The sequence below is a fragment of the Marmota marmota genome, unplaced genomic scaffold (genome assembly GCF_001458135.2).
Source record: "Marmota marmota marmota unplaced genomic scaffold, marMar, whole genome shotgun sequence".
Lineage (NCBI taxonomy): Eukaryota > Metazoa > Chordata > Mammalia > Rodentia > Sciuridae > Marmota > Marmota marmota.
Window position 1 is genome coordinate 9783512 of NW_025999982.1, and position 18910 is coordinate 9802421.

Below are 18910 nucleotides of genomic sequence, written 5' to 3' on the forward strand. Positions count from 1 at the left end.
AGTGTCTTGGGACTCATTGAATTTTGCTAGTCTGATAGGTAGAAAATGGTATGTTGTTGTGGTTTCATTTAAGTGGAGCTAAGAGTCCCCCCACGCCTTCTGAGTACTGAGGATCAAACCCAGTGACTCTCTACCACTGAGCTACATCCATAGCCCTTATTTTGTTTTGTTTTATTTTATTTTATTGAGACAGGGTCTCACTAAGTTGCTCAGGCTGGTCTCAAACCCGGGATCCTCCTACCTCACCTTCCTGAGTAGCTGGGATTACATGTGCACCACCACCTGCCTCTTTTCTGTTCCTTTTATAGTGACGAACAAGTGCGTGTGTGTACACGAGCATATGCTGAATGGGGGTGACTGTGCAGGGTGATGACAGTCACGGGGCTGCACCCAGGTTCTCAGCCATTGCAGAGGCAGGTGCAAGAGTCTTTCTGGGCTGGGATTTCAGAAAGAACATTCCAGGGCTGGTGAAGCAATTGAGTTAAACTTTGAAGTTGACCGAGGCAAACAAAGGAAGGAAGGAAGAACATTCTAGACAGAGAGAAGAGAGAACAGCACGAAGGAACTGCAAGGGCAAGTGTGGAAAGGAAGACTGAAGATAGACTCGGGCCTCCGCAGCCTCACTGAGGTGCATTTTGATCTTATAGGGGTCAGAGGTGCAGGGGCTGGGGTTGTGGCTCAGTGGTAGAGTGCTTACCTACCATGTGTGACATATTGGGTTAAATTCTCAGCACCACTTACAAATAAATAAAAAAATTCATCAACAACTAATAAAAATATTTAAAAAAATAAGAGTCAGAGGTGCAGACGAGAAACCAAGATTACTTGAAACAAATCACTTACTGAGCACTTGCTATAGTACTAGGCACTGTAGCCCTATAAGGTGGGATTTGGCAATTATTATCCCCATTTGTACATGCAGTATCTCACTTTTTAAACATTTCTTCCTTCCTTTCTTTTTTTAAAATGTTTTTATGTGTGTGTAGGTGAATGGCTGGTATGTTGGGGATGGAACCCAGGACCTTGCACATGGTAGGCAAGCACTCTACCACTGGGCTACACCCCCAGCCCTCATTTCTTAAGAGTACTACTATTTCACAGATGAGGAAACAGAGGCTTAAATTGAGTGAGGTGACCAGGCTACTAATGGGCATGGCCCTGCTCTCTCCTAACCTGTGTCTGCCCACCATTTCTGGAGACCTGTAGAGCAGAATAGCTCACTTCTTGGATAGGTGAAGGAATTGCCTCTCCCTGGGCCCAAAGGAAATAGAGCTCTGTTTCCACAGAGACATTCTGTGTATGTCAAGCAAATGCAGGCAGACACATTTTTTCCTTTCTTTATACAAATGGTAGCATATGCCAGGTGTGGTGGCACATACCTATAATCCCAGCATTTGGGAAGCTGAGGCAAGAGGATCACAAGTTTGAGACTAGCCTAGGCATTTTAGTGAGACTCTGCCTCAAAACAAAATAAAAAGGGCTAGAGATGTCAATCAGTGGTAGAGCACCCTTGGGTTTAATCCCCAGTACTGGAAAAATAAAAACAAGCAAACAAAAAGGTAACGTATTGCATATACTCTCTATATGTGGAAACTTACTACCTCTTGAAGGTCATTCCTGGTACTTAAAGAGCAGGCGTGGTGGTACAAACCTGTGATCCCAGTGACTCGGGAGGCTGAGGCAGGAGATGTCAAGTTCAAGGCCAGTCTAAGCATCTTAGCCTAAGCCCTAAGCAACTTAGTGAGACCTTGTCTCAAAATAAAAAATAAAAAGGGCTGGCTTGGTAGCTAAGTACCTCTGGGATTAGTCCCTGGTACCAAAAAAAAACAAAACAAAACACTATTTTTTTGGTGCTGGAGGAAGAACCCAGGGGTGGACCTTAGTCCTTTTTATTTTTAATATTTATTTTTTTAAGTATAGATGGACACAACACAATGCCTTTATTTTTATGTGGTGCTGAGGATCGAACCCGGGTCTGGCCCATGTGAGGCGAGCACTCTACCGCTGAGCCACAATCCCAGCACCTATTTTTTGTTTTGAGACAGGGTCTCACTAAGTTTTAGAGGCTGGCTTCAAACTTGCAATCCTCCTGCCTCAGCCTCCTGAGTTACTGGCATAAGTGTGCACCACCTCACCTAGCTCCTCATTTGTTTTTATGACTACAGAGTTCTATTGTGTGTTATGCTAATTTGTTACCAGTTCTCTAATTTAGAGAAATTGAGACTATTTCCAACAAACAATGCCACAGTAACAGTGCCATTTTGCTGGTGTATCTGGAGGCCAACTCTTAGAAGCAGAATTCCTAGCCCATAACATAAGTCACATGCTGATAGCTGTGATCTGAAATCTAAATATTTGTGTCTCTCCAGAATACAGGTTAAACCCTCACTCCCCAGGTGATGGTGTTAGGAAATAGGACCTTTTGGGAGATGATTATGTCACAAGAGCCTTCACGAATGGGTTTGATGCCTTAAAAAAGATACCAGAGGGGCTGGAGGTATAGCTCAGTGGTAGAGTGCTTGCGTAGCATGTGTGAGGCCCTGGGTTTGCAGTTTGAGCCCAAGTACTGAAGAGAGAGAGAGAGAGAAAGAGAGAGAGAGAGAGAGAGAGAAACACAGAAGATGAAGACCCAGGGCAGAGATCTTGCTCTCCTTTTCTACTGTGTGAGGACGGGGAGAAGGCATCATCTGTGAGCCAGAAAGTGAGTCCTCACCAAATACCAAGTATGCTTTATCTTGGGCTTCCCAGCCTCCAGAACTGTGAAAAATCAATTCCTGTTGTTTACAAGCCACCCAGTTCATGGTACTTTGTTAGAGCATCTCAAATGGGTTAAGACCACAGCTATTGCCAAAAGCCCCACGTAGAGAGCCTGTTTTCCCACACCCTAGCCAACGCAGTGTGTTTTAATCTTTTGCCAATCTGATAAGTGAAAAATGGCCTTTCAGAATCACTTTATTTTGCATCTCGGTTAGGATGACTGAGGTGAGCTTTCCCATGATGTGGTTTTGAAATACAATGTGCCCAGAACTACTACCCTCTGAGGAGCGAGCCAAGATGGCTTTCTCCACAGTTTCTGGAGAGGCTGGCACCAGCCTGTGCTTTCAGTTCAATACCCTGATGTGCCCATGTTGGAAATGAGCAACTTCTTTTGAAACTCAGGATTCTTGTGGAGAGAAATAAACCAGGTAACCAACCCTTCTGCTCCCCCAACCTGTATCATTCCCTCTCCAGTGCCAGAAATTGTCACCTCCCTTGATCACCCACTTCTGACAGTCCAAAGAAAATGAGCAAAGCAGTTTCCCTTCCCTCTGTTCCTCAGGCCAGAAACATCTTAGAGAATGAAGAGACTTTGTCCTAAGCCATCAAGTGCTCCCCAAGGAGCCTAGTCTCCATGAAACAGCAACAAAGGCCCAAAAGACACATCTTAAGCAAACCCAAGTTTTGTATTCCTTCCAACTCTGCTGGTACAGGACACTGCCCCCATGAGCTCGAGACAGACCACAGTACCTGGGCCCCGATTTGACGGCTTAGGTGCCAGGCCAGCTGTGTCTCTCTGGCAGGTCATTCAGCCAACCCAGAGGATGTAGTCCCCGTTCTGGAGGAGACCAAAGCTAGTCCTGCTGCATCCTCTGAAATTCTCTGTCCTCTGTTCAGAGGGCCCTCGCTACAGAGCGTGGGTGAATCATGTCTCCTGGCCTCACCTGAAACTACTTCTGGCTTCAAGGAATGATCTCTATCTCAGGAATCTTGTCAGAGAGTGTATCCCTGGTTTGTCCAAGGGAGGCCTGTGTCCCTTCTGAGCCCTCAGAAACACCCAGGACCACCACCATCCATTGCCCTCTCCTGGACAAGTCCTGGCTGACGGAACATCTGGGTTCATAGAGTCATTGTCACCGCCATCTTGTCTCCTCCACACCCAGCTGCTTCCTGTCAGCCATGATCAGAAGTAAAGCCCTTCTGAACACTCAGCCTGGAGGGAACTAAGCTTATAAACCAAACCCCTTCAGAAACGAAAGCCAAACTACAGTGGAGGACCTGTCCAAGGTCACTGAGAAACAAGGGTGGGTGCCAGAGCTAGGACTAGAGCTCAGGACTCCAGTGAGGGTCTCACTAGCTTCAGCCAATTCACTTCCCAGAGATCGCAATCCTGTCCCTGCCCCAACTCCCAACACTGGGTAAATGGCCACAGCCTGTCTCCCCTAGGCCTATCCCAGCACAGGCAGCTGTGGGACCCCCGATCAGCAGCATGTCACATTGAGCATGTTATTATGGAGTTATTTTTATGGAAACACTTCTGGAGGAAAGTTTTATAGTTGAATACTGTAAATATATAAAGTACAAAATGTACGTGAAATGTAAAGCCATAGGCCAGGCACAGTGGCCCACGCCTATAATCCCAGTGGTTTAGGAGGCTGAGGCAGGAGGATTGCAAGCTCAAATCCAGCCTCAGCAACTTAGTGAGGCGCTAAGCAACTCAGTGAGACCCTGTCTCTAAATAAAATACAAAATAGGGCTGGGGATGTGGCTCAGTGGTCGAGTGCCCCTGAGTTCAATCCCTAATATTCACCTTTCCCCGCCAAAAAAAGAAATGTAAAGCTTTAAAGGAACTTTTTTATTGACCGTTTCAGGCTTCTTTCCTAAGGGATAGGACAGCAGTGTGTCTGTTTGTTCCACTTTTTTGTTTATGAATCCCGGTAGAAAATATTATAAGTACTCATCTAATAAATGACTCTGCTACTGAACCATGAGATAATAAACTGGCACCTGCGGTAGTGGCAGCAACCTTCTTCTTCTTCTTCTTCTTCTTCCTTCTTTCTTCTTTCTTCTTATTGAACTCAGGAGCACTCGACCACTGAGCCACATCCCAGCCCTATTTTGTATTTTATTTAGAGACAGGGTCTCACTGAGTTGCTTAGTACCTTGCTTAGTTGCTGAGGATCCTCCTGCCTTAGCCTCTGGAGCCACTGGGATTTCAGGAGTGTGTGCCACCATACCCTGCTAATTGGCTCCTTTTTTAAATCTCTCTCTCTCTCTCTCTTTTTTTTTTTTAAAACATTTTTAGTGGTAGATGGACACAATACCTTTATTTTATTTATTTATTTTTATGTGGTGCTGAGGATCAAACCCGGTGCCTCACACATGCTAGGCATGTGCTCTACCACTGAGCCACAACCCCAGCCCTCTTTTTTTTTTTTTTAATTGGTACTCAAAATTGAACCTAGAGGTGCTTTACCACAGAGTTACATTCCCAGCACTTTCTATTTTTTGACATATGGGCTCATTTATTCTCCAAGGCTGGACTTGAACTTGCAGTCTTCCCGCTCGGTCTTCCGGAATTGCTAAGATTACAGGCACGTACCACCATACCCAATTTGTATTTCTGTTTGTTCTATAATAAGGCATCTTACAACAAAACAATAAATTACAAAAAGATATGAAATTTAAAAAGCAGAACCAGTGGAGAATGGATATTATTGACAGCTTCAGGCTTCTTTCCTAAAGCTTGAAGGGATAGGACAGTATGTCTGTTTGTTCCACTTATAAACAATATGGAAGCAAGGAGAAGAGAGTCAGGGATAAATAAATATATTGTACATCCAATGGAAATAAGTGCTGAGGAAAAAAAAATAAAGCAAGGCCAGCCGGACATGGTGGCACATGCCTATAATTCCAGTGATTTGAGAGCTGGAGGCGGGAGGATCACAAATTTGAGGACAACTTCAGCAACTTAGAAAGAATCTCAAAAAGGGCATTGGGTGATGGTGGAGCTCAGTAGTAGAGCAGTTATCTGGCATGTGTGAGGCCCTGGGTTCAATCCCCAGCATTACAAAATATAAATAAAATTAAAAATAAATAAAGCAGGGTAATGAGAATAGGGAGCGTGTAGCAGGAAGGCTGTTACCCTTTTATGAAATGGTTAGGGGAGGCCTTTCCTCTCTAAGAGGGTGACATTTCAATTGAAACCAAATATCTGGAAAAGAACATTGGGTGGGGCAGGATGAGTGCATGGGAGGTCCTGAGGCAAGACTGGGCTTAGCCAGGTGAGATACAGTGCCACCAAACAGGGACATGGAAATGCTGGCCTGTCAGTTGGCTCTGAGAGTGGAATTCAGGGGAGATCTCTGGGAGTTATCAGAGTGTGGGTGAGACTTGACGAGGTCATCTGTATTATCCAGGGCTTACCTTTCCAGAGATCAAGAACAAACCTATGGAGAATACTAGGAAGTATTGCTGGACTGAAATTCCTACTCCACGAACACCCATGATTCCCACTGGTGGCTGTGTTTTTTGATCTTGTCATCTTGTTCTACAGTGGCCCTGCATTCCCTGCCCCTTGAACATTGCAGTCATGGGGTGGAGCTTACTATGTAAGGTGTTTTTCCCGGTGAGACCTGGACATGCCAGAGCACGGAAACACTTGCCTCTAGCCATGCTGGGTCAACAGGAATAAGATTTATGGAGAAACATGTAGAAAAACAGCAAAATGACTTGTTTCTCTGAGCCCTCCTTATCTCATAGAGGTACACGTGGCCAGGCTGAGCCAGAATCTCTGAGATAAATGCTCAATGTTAAACCCCAACACAAAGAAAAAGACCACCAACTCCAATTTTAAATCAAATTAAAGCAAGCTTATATTGGTATACACTGGAGCTGGCCAGGACTGTCTTTCCCGAAAACCCTGGTTAGAGATCAGTACCCCAGCTCTCTAGGAACACAGTTTTTTTTTTTTTTTTTAAATATTTATTTATTTATTTTTCGGTGGACACAACATCTTTGTTTGTATGTGGTGCTGAGGATTGAACCCGGGCCGCACGCATGCCAGGCGAGCGCGCTACCACTTGAGCCACATCCCCAGCCCCGGAACACAGTTTTATAGCACAAAAAGTTGCAAAAGGGGGGTGTCTTGAAAACTTACAGATAACAGGATTTTGACAAGTATAATACAAAGGCAGATAGTAGGTTAATGATCTATATGGCTTAACATTCAAGTTAGGGAATAAATTTAGATCCCAACATCAGAATTTAGGAGGCGCCACTGAGGTTTCAGAGAGGGTTGTTATCTGGTCAGGGGGAGCCAGGATTTATGAGGCGCCACTAAGGTTTTAGAGAAGATTATTATCTGGTCATGGAAAGCCAGGCATGGGTGAGTTCAAGGCACGGGCAGGAATTCCAAACAAGTTTAGAAATTGCAGTCATTTATAGTAAAACAGAAATTAACTTTTCATGACTTTGCGACGAGATGGCTCCCAAACTTAAGATGGAATTAGGCTGGGTTCATCACTCATAAAGAAGAGCCCCCTGCTTCTTACTCTCCCACCCCCCACTGCAGTGTACATAGTTCAAAGGAAGCTGAGAGGAGAGTAGGGGACACCTGGCCAAAGAAAAGGGCACCTTCAGAGCTTGGTCACAGGTATCAGCCAGAAGTCTCATGATATTCCCTGAACCAATAAGACATATTCTTCAAGGATTATGAAATAGGCTTGTCAGCCCCACCCCCCCAGGCCCCATTTCCACCCCTAGGCTCAAGTATCTCTGACCTCCCTTCACCAAAGTCTACTCCTAGGTACCCTGAGATTCCTTTGGGTCAAACCAACTAACTAGGAGACCAGGCTTCAAGCTAGATTGCAAGGTTTCTGAACCTCAATGCTACTGATATTTGGGGCTGAATTTGTCTTTGGGAAGCTGTCCCATGCATTGTAGGACATTGGGTAACATCCTTGGCCTCTAACCTACTAAAAGCTCTTAGGACTCCCCAAGATGTGTCAATCAGAAAATGTCTCCAGACATTGCCAGGTGTGTTCTGGGGAGCAAGATGAATCCCCAGATAAGAACCACTAAGCTGAAATAAAACACCAGGGCTGCGTGTTCAGGTAAAAGCAAGAAGCTTGTGGAAAAGAACTGGGAGCAGCCGAGATTTTTCCTCCTCAAATCAGAATTTGTCTTCTCTATTTCCTCTGTTTAATTTCTTCAAGGCTAGACCACAGGAATGCTCTGGAAGATAACGTCGTCTAACACTTCAATGCCCCAGAGTCTATTTGCATAGGAATCCAGCTCACTTTATAGTTTTGTGACCTTGGGCAAGTTACTTAGCTTTTCCTTAACAAAAATACCTACCTCCTAGGGTTGTGGGGAGGAGCACGTATTGTAAGTTAGAACAGTGTCTGGCACGCAGTAAGTTGTTGAAAGAGGGCTCCCTGGGAGACTGAGGTTTGTGTACAGGAAGTTTATTACAGGATGCACACCTGTGTGGGAAGGGATGGGTCAGGTAGAGGGCAACCTAGACTGCTTGTCCTTGCAATGGAGGTGCAAATGATGACACTTCCAAGTTGTCCTGAGTTGTGAGCTGCCCCTAAGAAGTGGGCATGACCTTGGATGAGTGGCTGTCTACCAGAAGGACAGTTCCTGAGGAGGACCTTGGCAGATAGCCATCAGCAGCAACACTCCCAGTTGCTGGGAGATGAGAGCTTCAGTCCTGAGAAGAGACAACAGAGCATGGAGCATCCGCTGCATGAGGAGTGCCCAGGGCCATTTTGATGAAGCCACCCTTAAATAGAAGTGAAAGTGTCTCTGTTCTACCACGGAGTTACTCCCAGATTAACAGTGACCCTGTGAGGCACCCCAGCTTATCCAAGCCCCACTCTCTCTTCTTTCTCCCTCCTTGGAGCAGGAATTTGGAGAGTGTTGTCACTCTACTCTAGCCTTGGAGGCAGAGGGCAGGGCAGCAGGTGCACTCTGGCTCCCCACCCCCACCCCCAGCTGTGTGACCTTGGTGAGATCATTTGTCCCCAGGGGACTTCAGTTTCTCCTGGTAAGCTAGGAGGAGTATTACTCCTGGCCCAGATCCAGGTAGGGTGATCCAATTTGGTTCTGCACAGCAGCAGTCCTCAAAGTCCCTGAACCATTAGGACTGACTGCCTCATCTGGAAACTTGCTAGAAATGCGAATTCTCTGGCCCCACTCCATCCCTACTGAATCAGGAGTGCCAGGAGCCTATGTTTTGGCAAGTCCAGTGCTTCCAGTGCTGGACAGCACTTAGCCTGTGCCTGAATCCTAGGAGCCATGACAGCCTCCATTGACTTTAAATCTGAACTTGAACCCATCAGGCTTAAGTTCACCTGTGAGCAGAGGGCCACCTGCTAGTTAAAGCCAGCTCTGGGGTGCCCACACACAGGGCGCCAGCTAGGACAACAGGGCTGGACACCAGGGCCAAAGCATCGTGCTCTCTCCTCATGCTCTTCCCCTCAGCCTGGAGAAATCAGGTTAAAATGAATGTCAGGGGCAAATTCAAATAACTAGGAGAGGCCACCACAGGACAGCAGGGTGTGTGTGTTCCTGTCAGTAATAACAGTAATTTTCCCAGAGTTTCCTGGGGAAATCGAGCACACAAATGGCAGTCCTCCTTCTTCGGCCTGGCTTCTGATCCCAGGTGGTCACCTGCTTTGTTTGGCCACAGGGCTCTCCTAGGTGGGAGGACTTGATATTCTCCTGCTCCACAGTCCAGTTATCTGTGTGTCACCTACTCTGGACTGGGAGCTCTTGCCTGGTTCCTTAACTTGCACTGAGTAGCACCCCTAGCGGTACTGAATTGAATCGATGGAATTCCGTGCTGTTCTTAGGTATGTGCAACAGATTCTGGAAAGCTGTGAGCCAAAAGGCAGGGAGATGACAGATGAGGAAGCTGAGAGAGAGAGAGAGGATATGAGCGTAGGGGGAATGAACCCAGGTGCCTACCACATCCTCCTGAATGGCTCAAAAAAGAAACAATGAAAAGAAATAGCAGGAGATAATCCTCTGCAGGGAAGAAAGGGAAGAGGGGTCAGGAGGCTCAGTGGGTGGCAGACAAGATTGAAGACACTCAGTTTTCAAGAATGAGAAGCCAGTGCTTCCCTTCTGACAGTAGCACTGGAAGAGATCCAAAATAGCACTTCTATTTAGTCCCCACTCTGCGCTTATGTCCCACCCTGTGCAGGGCACCAACTCTTTAACTTTAAAAACCAAACCTAGAATGTTAAGCTTTCCTCTTGAAGGAGGGCTCTCTAGGTGAAGCAGGGCAGAGAACAGGCTGGGTGTGGCTGGCTGCTGCCTCCCTGGCCTCCAGAGGTGAGGCTTCTTCTCCGTTCTCTGGCCCACCTTTGACAGGAGCTCCACTCTGAGGTCTTGTGTGAGTTGGAGTTGTCATCCCAGGATTGCTGTGCTTTTCTGGGAGTCAGGATTATATCAATTTCAGTGGTCAGGAAGAAATTAGAACTGGTGTTGATCAGTGTATCCAGGAGTTTCTGGATATTGCAAGATAGACAATGTTTTTTTCCTACAAAAAAAAAAATTGCAATTGGATGTCTAAAAATCAGAGTGAGTTTTCAAAAGGATATATGAGAAATAAGGAATGAATTGCAGCAGAGAGACACGCTGGTGCAGAGCCCTTGACAAAGCTGAGCCAGGGCAGCTGATGTTGGAGGAAATCCGTGTGCCACACAAAAAGCCTGTGATCGTCCCTCAGGTCTCCTGGAGCAGGTGTCTGCCAATATACATGTGCTTCTGAAGCAGACCTGAGCAGGGTCTGGCTACAAAGTAGCTCCCTGCAAGCAGTTTTGTTAGACATCTCTCTGTGTGGACATAGCATTTTATTTATTTATTTATTTATTTAGATGTTGATGGATCTTTATTTTATTCATTTATTTACATACAGTGCTGAGAATCAAACCTAGTGCCCTCACACATGCTAGGCAAGTGTGAGGATCCCTTGTCACCTACCACTGAGCCACAACCCCAGCCCTGGACATGGCATTTTTAAAAGAACTATTTGGACGGGCACAGTGGCACAGGCCTGTAATCCCAGCGGTTCAGTCGGGAGGCTGAGGCAGGAGGATCCTAAGTTCAAAACCAGTCCAAAGCAGGGCGCTAAGCAACTCAGTGAGACCTTGTCTCTAAATAAAATACAAAATAGGCCTGGGGATGTGGCTCAGTGGTCTAGTGCCCCTGAGTACTAGTACCAAATCCCCAGTACCAAAAAAAAAAAAAAGAGGATGAGTAGTTATTAGTTTTGCTTCCACCTAAAATTTCCCCTTTATTTTTCTGAGCTCTTAATTACTTGAGTACTTTGTAAAAAGCCTACAGCTGGGTGAATGAAGGGAGTTTTTGTTTTTTGTTTTTGTTGGTAGCAAAGTTAGACTATTAGTTTGAAGACACAGACTCTTTTTTTTTTTTTTTTTTTTTTGGCTTGTTGTTAAATTTTTTTCATTTTTGTATGACTATCTCTTTGTTTTCAGTCATTAGTTTGTCATGATCTGAGGGAAAATATTACAGTAGTCTGAGAATCAGGGGAGAAGGAGTTTGTATATAATACCCATCTATGGTAGCCTAGAAAAATATGTAAATTTGCTGTTTCAAGACTCTGAACTACTTCCAGAAGAGGAATCTCATGCTGCATTTGTAATGCTTCCAGAGCATTACAGAGTGCAAATGTTTGGAAATGGGTCAGAAAAGGGTTAGAATATGCTAGGTTAAACCAGTTAGAATATGCTAGGTTAAGCACACACCTATAATCCCAGTGATTTGGGAGGCTGAAGCAGGAAGATCACAGGTTCAAGGCCAGCCTCAGCAATTAGTGACGCCCTAAGGAATTTAGCAAGAGTCTGCCTCAAAATAAAAAATAGAAAGGGCTGGGGTGTGGCTCAGTGATTAAGCACCCCCAGTTTGATCCCTGGTGCAAAAAAAAAAAATTTTAGATGAGTGCTGTGATATTACTTACACTAGATCCTTAAGTTGATGCTGCCTTTTATTTGGGTAAGTCTATGTTTTGTATGGAGTTTCCTGCTTTTGAGAGGAGCTGTACTAGGACATGATATGCTAAATGCTTGCAGTAATGAACCTGTGTGAGCAACGAAGAAGACCGTGTCTCCACTAGTGTGACAGCTGGAACACCAATGAAGTATGAAGGGTCAAAGCTTGCTCGGATGTCTCTTTTTCTTTTGAGTCTCATTTTGTTTTCTTGTGTTTCTGCTTTACTTTTTGGGGAAGAGACAGTTTACACAAAGGAAGATTCTTGCTCATGGATTTGATTCTAAGGGGCTGGGCCTCCCCGGGGAGGGTGAGCTGTGGAGGATCCCGCTTCGCCTGCACAGAGAGTATGGGGCCTCCGTCTCTTACTGAAGGAGGTTTTGCTTTCTGTTTCATGCATCTCTTCTTAGATTGTGTCCCTTCACCCAACACAAACACTCCCCTGTCCTCTGAGTGGCCGCTAGGTCTGAGGCTCAGTGTCTTGTTGTTTGGTTCTCTCCATGCTTGAAGATCCCTTGCCACCTGTCAACTTCCACTCATGTACCTGGTCTGGCCTGGATGCCACCTGGTCCATGAAGGCTCCTTCCAGCTTCATCCCAGGGCACGGGACTTTCTACCTTCCATTGTCCTTGCTCGGTTCTCCTTTGTGAGTTAGTGAATTCTGTTTCTGGGCCTCCTGCTGCATAATCTGCACCTGGGAATTAGGCATTGTTCCCAGTGAACACACAAGACCGTGTTTTATACCATAAGTTGTACTCACTTTGTATATGATACTCATTACCCTCTCATCTGTGTTGTGGGATGGTATTTGGCTATGGACCAATGACCTCTGAGGCTAGCAGATCCCCAGTTAGAATGTATAGGTTAAAGCTTTTGAAAGTTATTTTTTTACTTATATTATAAGGGTTTAACCTGGTCTTCTTGTGCTATTTAGAAGTTCTGATTGGCAGCTTTAGATTTCTTCATTAAAAACCTCAATAAACTGGGATGGGGATATAGTCAGTTGGTAGAGTCCCTCTGTCACATGCACAAGGCCCTGGGTTCAATCCTTAGCAGCACAAAAAACAAACAAACAAAAAAACACCTCAATAAACTAAATTGGGGCAATCTTTCAATGATAAAGTTATTTTTCTGAAAAAGACTGTGAACTGTTCTACTTGGTTCTTATTGAAAAACTTTTGAATTAGTGTGTATACAAGTTATTGTCATTTCTTTATATTAATTCAGAAATTATCTGTCAAGTAAATAATAATTTTTCAATTTATAAATAAATAAAAAACAATATAGTGTTCACAAGTCCATGGGAGACATGGACTTTGCCCTTAAGGAACTTCAAAAGTGGCAATATTTGACTAAGTATAAACATGTATTCATTCAACAAACATACACTGAGTGCCTGTTCATCTTAAGAGCTGTGCTAGATCCTGGAGCTTCTGTGATGAGTTATGCAGATTGTAAGCTTCTTGGAGAGACAGTAAAAAAACACCAGTGTTTGGGCGTGGGGTGGGTCAGTGGGGGTGCCCTTAACAGGAGCTACTGTGTCCCCACAGGTGAGGGATGTCTTCCATGAAGCCCAAGCAGTGAGGCAGAATGAGCACTTGGGGATAGTGGGGCCATCAATCTGGCTGCTCTGGTCTCAGAACTGTGCAAAGGAAATGGGAGAGGAATAATTCCTTTTGGAGAAGCTGGGTTTGGGTAGATGGCCAATGCAGATCCATCCTTGTGGACATGTCCAAGAAGCACTTCCAAAGTAGAAAGGTGACCCCTGGCAAGGTAAGAAGCCGGTTACAGTATTCTGAAGAAGCAGCTAGAGAAAAGGAAGGTGGAGATCTGGAGCTAGGAACTGAGATGCCGGGTGGAGGAAGGGGGGCTTTGTGGAAGGCAGGAGAGGAGGGGAGCAAGCTGTTCTGTGGAAACTCAGAACAATTCTTAAAGAGAGGAGGGAGTGGGGAGTGGCTCATCTGTGCCTCCAGGACACTGAGAATCCACAGAGGGGTCCTGGATTTCCCATGTAAATCAGGGAGCACACATAATGCATGTCTGGTTCACGCCCCTCACCTAGAAGAGCACGTCTCCTCCCCTTCCTGGCAAAAGCAGCCCAAGATCTAAAGCCAAGGCCGAGCAGGTCTGCAGCATCTGGCCTCCTGGGCCTGGCAGGGAGGTGGTGCAGGCTGTCTGCATGGTGTCAGCGGCCACCCTTCCCCCACCACTGACTAATGATGGGACGCCAGCATTTCCTTTGAGCTTCAGAGATGAAAGGGGCCACTGCTGCTGGGGGTAGGCAGGTGGGACAAGCAGGTCAGGGCAGGTCTGCCTAACAGCTCAGCAGAGCTGGCCTCTCCCTCACCCCTCCAGCTCCAAGTCACCTCTCCCCTACAGCTTTGCACAGAAAAGAGCCCGAGGCTGGCCTTCAGTGAGGGAGGACTCCCTCCTAGGCCTGGCCCTCGGGAAAGCAGAATTCAGCCTTTTCCAGAGAACAGGCCTCTTACACACTGCTGATGCCAAGACCCAGGCTTGGGACCAGCCCAGGGTTGCTTCTTTGGGCCAGCATCGGCCTCACAAAAGAGGCGGGGTGCTGGCCACTGGGGTTGGAGCCACACCCAGGAGCAGTGAGGAGATTTTGGAAATCAAGGCGTGGCCACCCTGACCCAGGAACCCCTGCTCCACCCATGTCCATCAACCATTTTTGGCACTGGAGTGGCTTTCCCCTGCTTGGCCCCTCCCCCACCCCTGCTCTGATAAGATGGCCAGTTTAGGGGGTAGCACAGCTGGGGGAAGGTGGATGTAGCTGGGGGGGGAGGGGGCTGGAATGAAGGACCCCAGCAGGGGCCCTTCTTCCTCTCCTGGCTCCATTGTCAACTCACTTCCCTTCTTGGAGTCCTCCTTTCCTGATCTAGGAAATGGAATCAGGAATGCACAGTACTGTGTATTTTAGAGGACTGTTGTGAGTAGGCACAGGAAGGTTCCAACTTTCCCCACTGTCAGGTTCTGTAAATGCTGATGGTTGCTACCGTCTTATCAGGAGTTTTCAACTGTGACGTCTATAGAGCCCAGACATGGGGGCTCTGTGGCAAGCTTGACGTATAAGAAGCATGTGTGGGCATCTCTCTGGTGGATAGCTCTTGTCAGTTCTCAAAAAAGGGACCCAGCAGATTTAAGACACATGTCAAGATTCAGATGAGCCAGTGGAACCAAGGTCACACAGCTTGTAAGAGGCAGAACCAGGAGGTAGGGTCCTTCCCTCCAACCTCCACCCCGGTTAAACACCATTTCTCCCTGTTGCCCATCCTGTGGCAAATGAGGGGAAAGAAATGCTCAGAGGGACCCAGGAGGGAGGGAACCAGATACAGAGCCCATGCCCTTACTCTTTATCACCAGGATGTGGGTGGGGGACAGTGAGGGACAGGAGAATGAGGAAGCCCAAAGGATAGGGAAGAGGCCTGGGAGTTCCTTCCAGGAAGCCCCACCTGCTAAATAAGTGAGCCATCCTGTTTCCCAACACCCACCCCATGCCAGGCCGAGGAGGAAGCACAGCTCTCTCTGTCACTGACCGCCTTGAGATAGCTTCCCTGGTTTTTAGTTTCTGGAAAATAAAAATTGGGGGCGGGGCTGGAGTTGTAGCTCAGTGGTAGAGCGCTTGCCAAGCATGCGCGAGGCACTGGGTTCGATCCTCAGCACCACATAAATGTAAAAGAAAGATATTGTGTCCACCCAAAACTAAAAAATAAATATTTAAAAAAATTGGGGGGGTGTGGAAGTGGGTAGTGGGCGAAAACAGCTCTGTGGAACACGCACGGCAGGAGAGGCTGGGGAAGATACCTTGCCAAAGCTCTTGGGAAACATGATGGGCCACACTCAATGTAAAGGAGCCCTAAGGTTTGGATTTTGCAATGTTCCCCGAAGGCCCATGTGGTAGACGCTTGGTTCTCAGTGTGCCCCTACTGGACAGGTCTAGTGGGGGGCCTTCAAGTCACTGGAGGTGTGCCCTGAAGGGGCTAGTGGGATCCCACCCCGCTCTTCCTCTCTTACTTCCTGGCCACCATGTGAGTAGTTTGTTCCACTACATGCTCCTGTCATGATGTGCCAGCATAGGCCCCAGGTCATGGGGCCAAGTGATCATGGACTGAGACAGTTAAAACTCTGCACTGAAATAAAGTTTTTTTCTCTATATAAGTCGATCACCTCAGGTATTCATTACAATGACGGAAAGCTGACTCACACAGGCAGTCATCACCCAAAGATGCCAGGTATCAAAAAAAACTGAGTGCCAGGCCTGGGCTGGATGCTTTGCCTACATCAGTCTGCACATCAGGACTTCAGGAGGCCTTCCTTCCCCACCCTGTTAGAGTCAACTCTCTCTTCTTCCCCGCCTTCTAGTTACTCTCTCACATGTCCTTTTCCTTTCCTCCCCACCACCTATCCTAATTTTGGATGTTTCTGTGTGTTCTTTTTCTTCTCCGCCACTTGATGATGTTCCTTCCTAGGAACCATGGCAGTGTGTTGATGGCTGTATATCCATGCAAACAGTGCCGGGCATTTAGCAGTTACCCAAATATTTGTTAAATGGATGCATGGCTGTCTGTAATCCTCACAATAGCTTTATGGGATAGTTATTGTTATCATGCATGAAAGAAGAAATCAGAGACGTGTTTAAGCACATAGCTGTTATCACCAGATTTTTGCTCTGCTCCTTCCCCTGAGGGATCTAGAGAACAAGAAAACCTAAGGGTCAGAAGAGTAATGGCTCACTGGTTCAGATGGTACCCAGTGCTGCGTGATTCCCAGATCAGTCCGCCCAACATCCCGCCACACCCAGTGACTCTGAGTCAGCAATCCACAGCCACAGAGCTGGAGGCCAATCCAAACTGGCCTGTTTATTTCCCAAGCCAACTAAGACCAAGCCCGTCTCCACCCACCCCAGAGCAGTCTACAGCTGGGAGTCCACACCCTACTCCTCAAGCCTTAATGTAGCAGATAAATTAGTGAATGAACTCTTTTATAAAACATTGTGTAGAGGAAATACATACATATTTATAGAGCCAGTGCTGGTATTGGGATGGGATTTGTTGCCTGAACACAGGTAATCAGAACTTAGAGTGGCTGGCCTTAGTCACCTGGGTGCCCACCTTCCTTGCACTTTCTTTCCTTGAAGTGACTGACTGCTGTTGCTGCAACCCAGTACCTCAGCTAGTAACCATAGATCAAAAGAGTCAACTCCCAAAGGGAGCTGCTTTCTGGCGGCCCCCTACTGGCCTGCTCATATGAGGTGAGTCACTCCCCTGCCCTCCTTCTTACTTAGAAAGGCAGCCTTGGCCTGGTCCCAGGTATTCAGCTGAACTTGACCTGAAGATAGGAATTTTTAAAAAAATACAAGGGGCCTAATTCATGGAAACAGGCATAAACCTGGACTGCCCAGGCAAAGGACCAATTCTTACCCTATTGTAGTTTCACCTGCTCTGGACTGGCCCAGTCTTACCACTCTTAATGTTTTGAAACCTATTTCCCCATCAACAATAAACTTCTCTTGAGTTTCTACTCTCCAAGGCCTTCCAGAGTCTTCACTACACATTTTAAGGCATCAATGATATTGGTGACGTATTGGGGTTAGAACTAATGCCCCCTCCGAATCCCATATGAAACCAGGCCATGTAGGACCTCTGGTGTTGAATCCTGGATCTTTTGGCTCCTTGGGCATGCTCCCCCAAATCAGGGATGCATGAGTCTGAATTTAAAAAAATCAAGACGTGATCCTGTCAACTGCCGAGTCTTTTCTCTGTGGGTCTCCCTGTAGCTAAGGGCCAGGGTCAAGGAGAAATTAACCTGTCTGTGGCCTTGGTCAATGCAAAAGGCTTCTATTCCATCACCTTCTCCATATGTTGTGCATGCATAGTATTGGTCTGCCTCCGTGCAGCTAGGAACCCCAGGTATGGCCTCTTGGTGGCAACAGGTGGAGGCTAAAGAGATCTACCTATAGTGACCTGCACCCACCCCAACAGGGATGGTCCTCAGCCCTTTGTGAGGCATCCCATGAGTAAGCACCCATCCTTTGCTTCTAGAACCTGTTTCATAGGCCATGCTTGTAAAACTGCTTTAAATAAATCTTGCTAAAGTAGATAGTACCAGATAACGGAAACTCAGCGCTCAGGCCCTGAACGTTCTCCTCTCCTCTCCCTTTGCCCCTCCCCCCACATCTGCATACAGTTCATAGCAGCTCTGGTGCTCTGGAAAAACAGAAGCCCACTCAGTCTTCCTTAGGCCACTGCTTCTCGCTCATTTGTTCGAGGGTCCTCAGGGAGCCAGACTCGTCCATGTCTGAGTCAGGCTAATACCTGCTGCAACCCTCCCACCCGCCACAAAAACAAGTGCGCAGATCCAACCCCTTGGAGTAGAGCTGAAAGAATTCCGGGCTCAGGATGTGGCTTTGCGGTGAGCTCCTGAGTAGGCATAGGAGATGGGATGACGGGTTCCAGGCCTCACGGTGAATGTATTGATGGGGCTTCCATAATGGGAGGTGTTGTGAGGAGATCTGGGGGAGAGCAAGAGAGCAGTGAGGTTTGTATCTGCCAACACCCTGCTTACCTTCCCTAGGGCAAGAGACCCAAGGGACCTCAGGGCGGGACCCCCAGTCCACCAGACACAGGGCTTTCCTTTCTTTCTGGGTCCTGGCCAGGGAACATGCCTAATACCACTCAACTCAGAGCCCTTCACTCCTAGCCTGGGGTCTGGGTACATTTCGTGTTATTGGGAAATCCCTCCAGCCAAGGACACTCAGATCTTTCCCATGCGACATTTAACCTGTAGCCCTGGGAGTGGGGGACAGAAGGGAACCCATGGAGAACGAACAAGGGCAACAAGGGGGCAGGTAAGGAAAGGCCCGCACCGCCCCCTCCCAGGTTAGGAAGCCTCTCTTCCCTTTCTCTGCCGTGGCCTGGTCAGCAACTCTGGTCCAAAAGCAGTGTCTCCATGGACATCACCTGGCTTCCCACCCCGGGCTACCTCCATTAGCGGATCCCCAAGCTCACCTGCCAGTAGCAGGGACGAAGCTGTAGTCTGCGCCTCCGCTGCCTCCGCCACCCGGCGCTTTGTACTTGGCCTCCGCGCGCCGCGCGCGCTCGTCTGTCTGCTGTTTTGC

General features: G+C 47.2%; 2 protein-coding genes across 2 annotated transcripts in view; one reads left to right on the plus strand and one right to left on the minus strand.

Moving 5' to 3' along the window:
- Guca1anb (GUCA1A neighbor) overlaps nucleotides 1-18910 on the plus strand; it is a 66280-nt gene that overhangs the window by 726 nt on the left and 46644 nt on the right. The window lies entirely within an intron of this gene.
- Nucleotides 16620-18910, minus strand: part of CUNH6orf132 (chromosome unknown C6orf132 homolog) — a 32248-nt gene continuing 29957 nt past the window's right edge. The window contains 3 exon segments of the mRNA XM_048805315.1: nucleotides 16620-18304; nucleotides 18801-18879; nucleotides 18882-18910. The exon segment at nucleotides 18882-18910 is cut by the window's right edge and continues 2046 nt beyond it. Coding sequence (XP_048661272.1) covers nucleotides 18187-18304; nucleotides 18801-18879; nucleotides 18882-18910 — 226 coding nt within the window. The 3' untranslated portion in view covers nucleotides 16620-18186.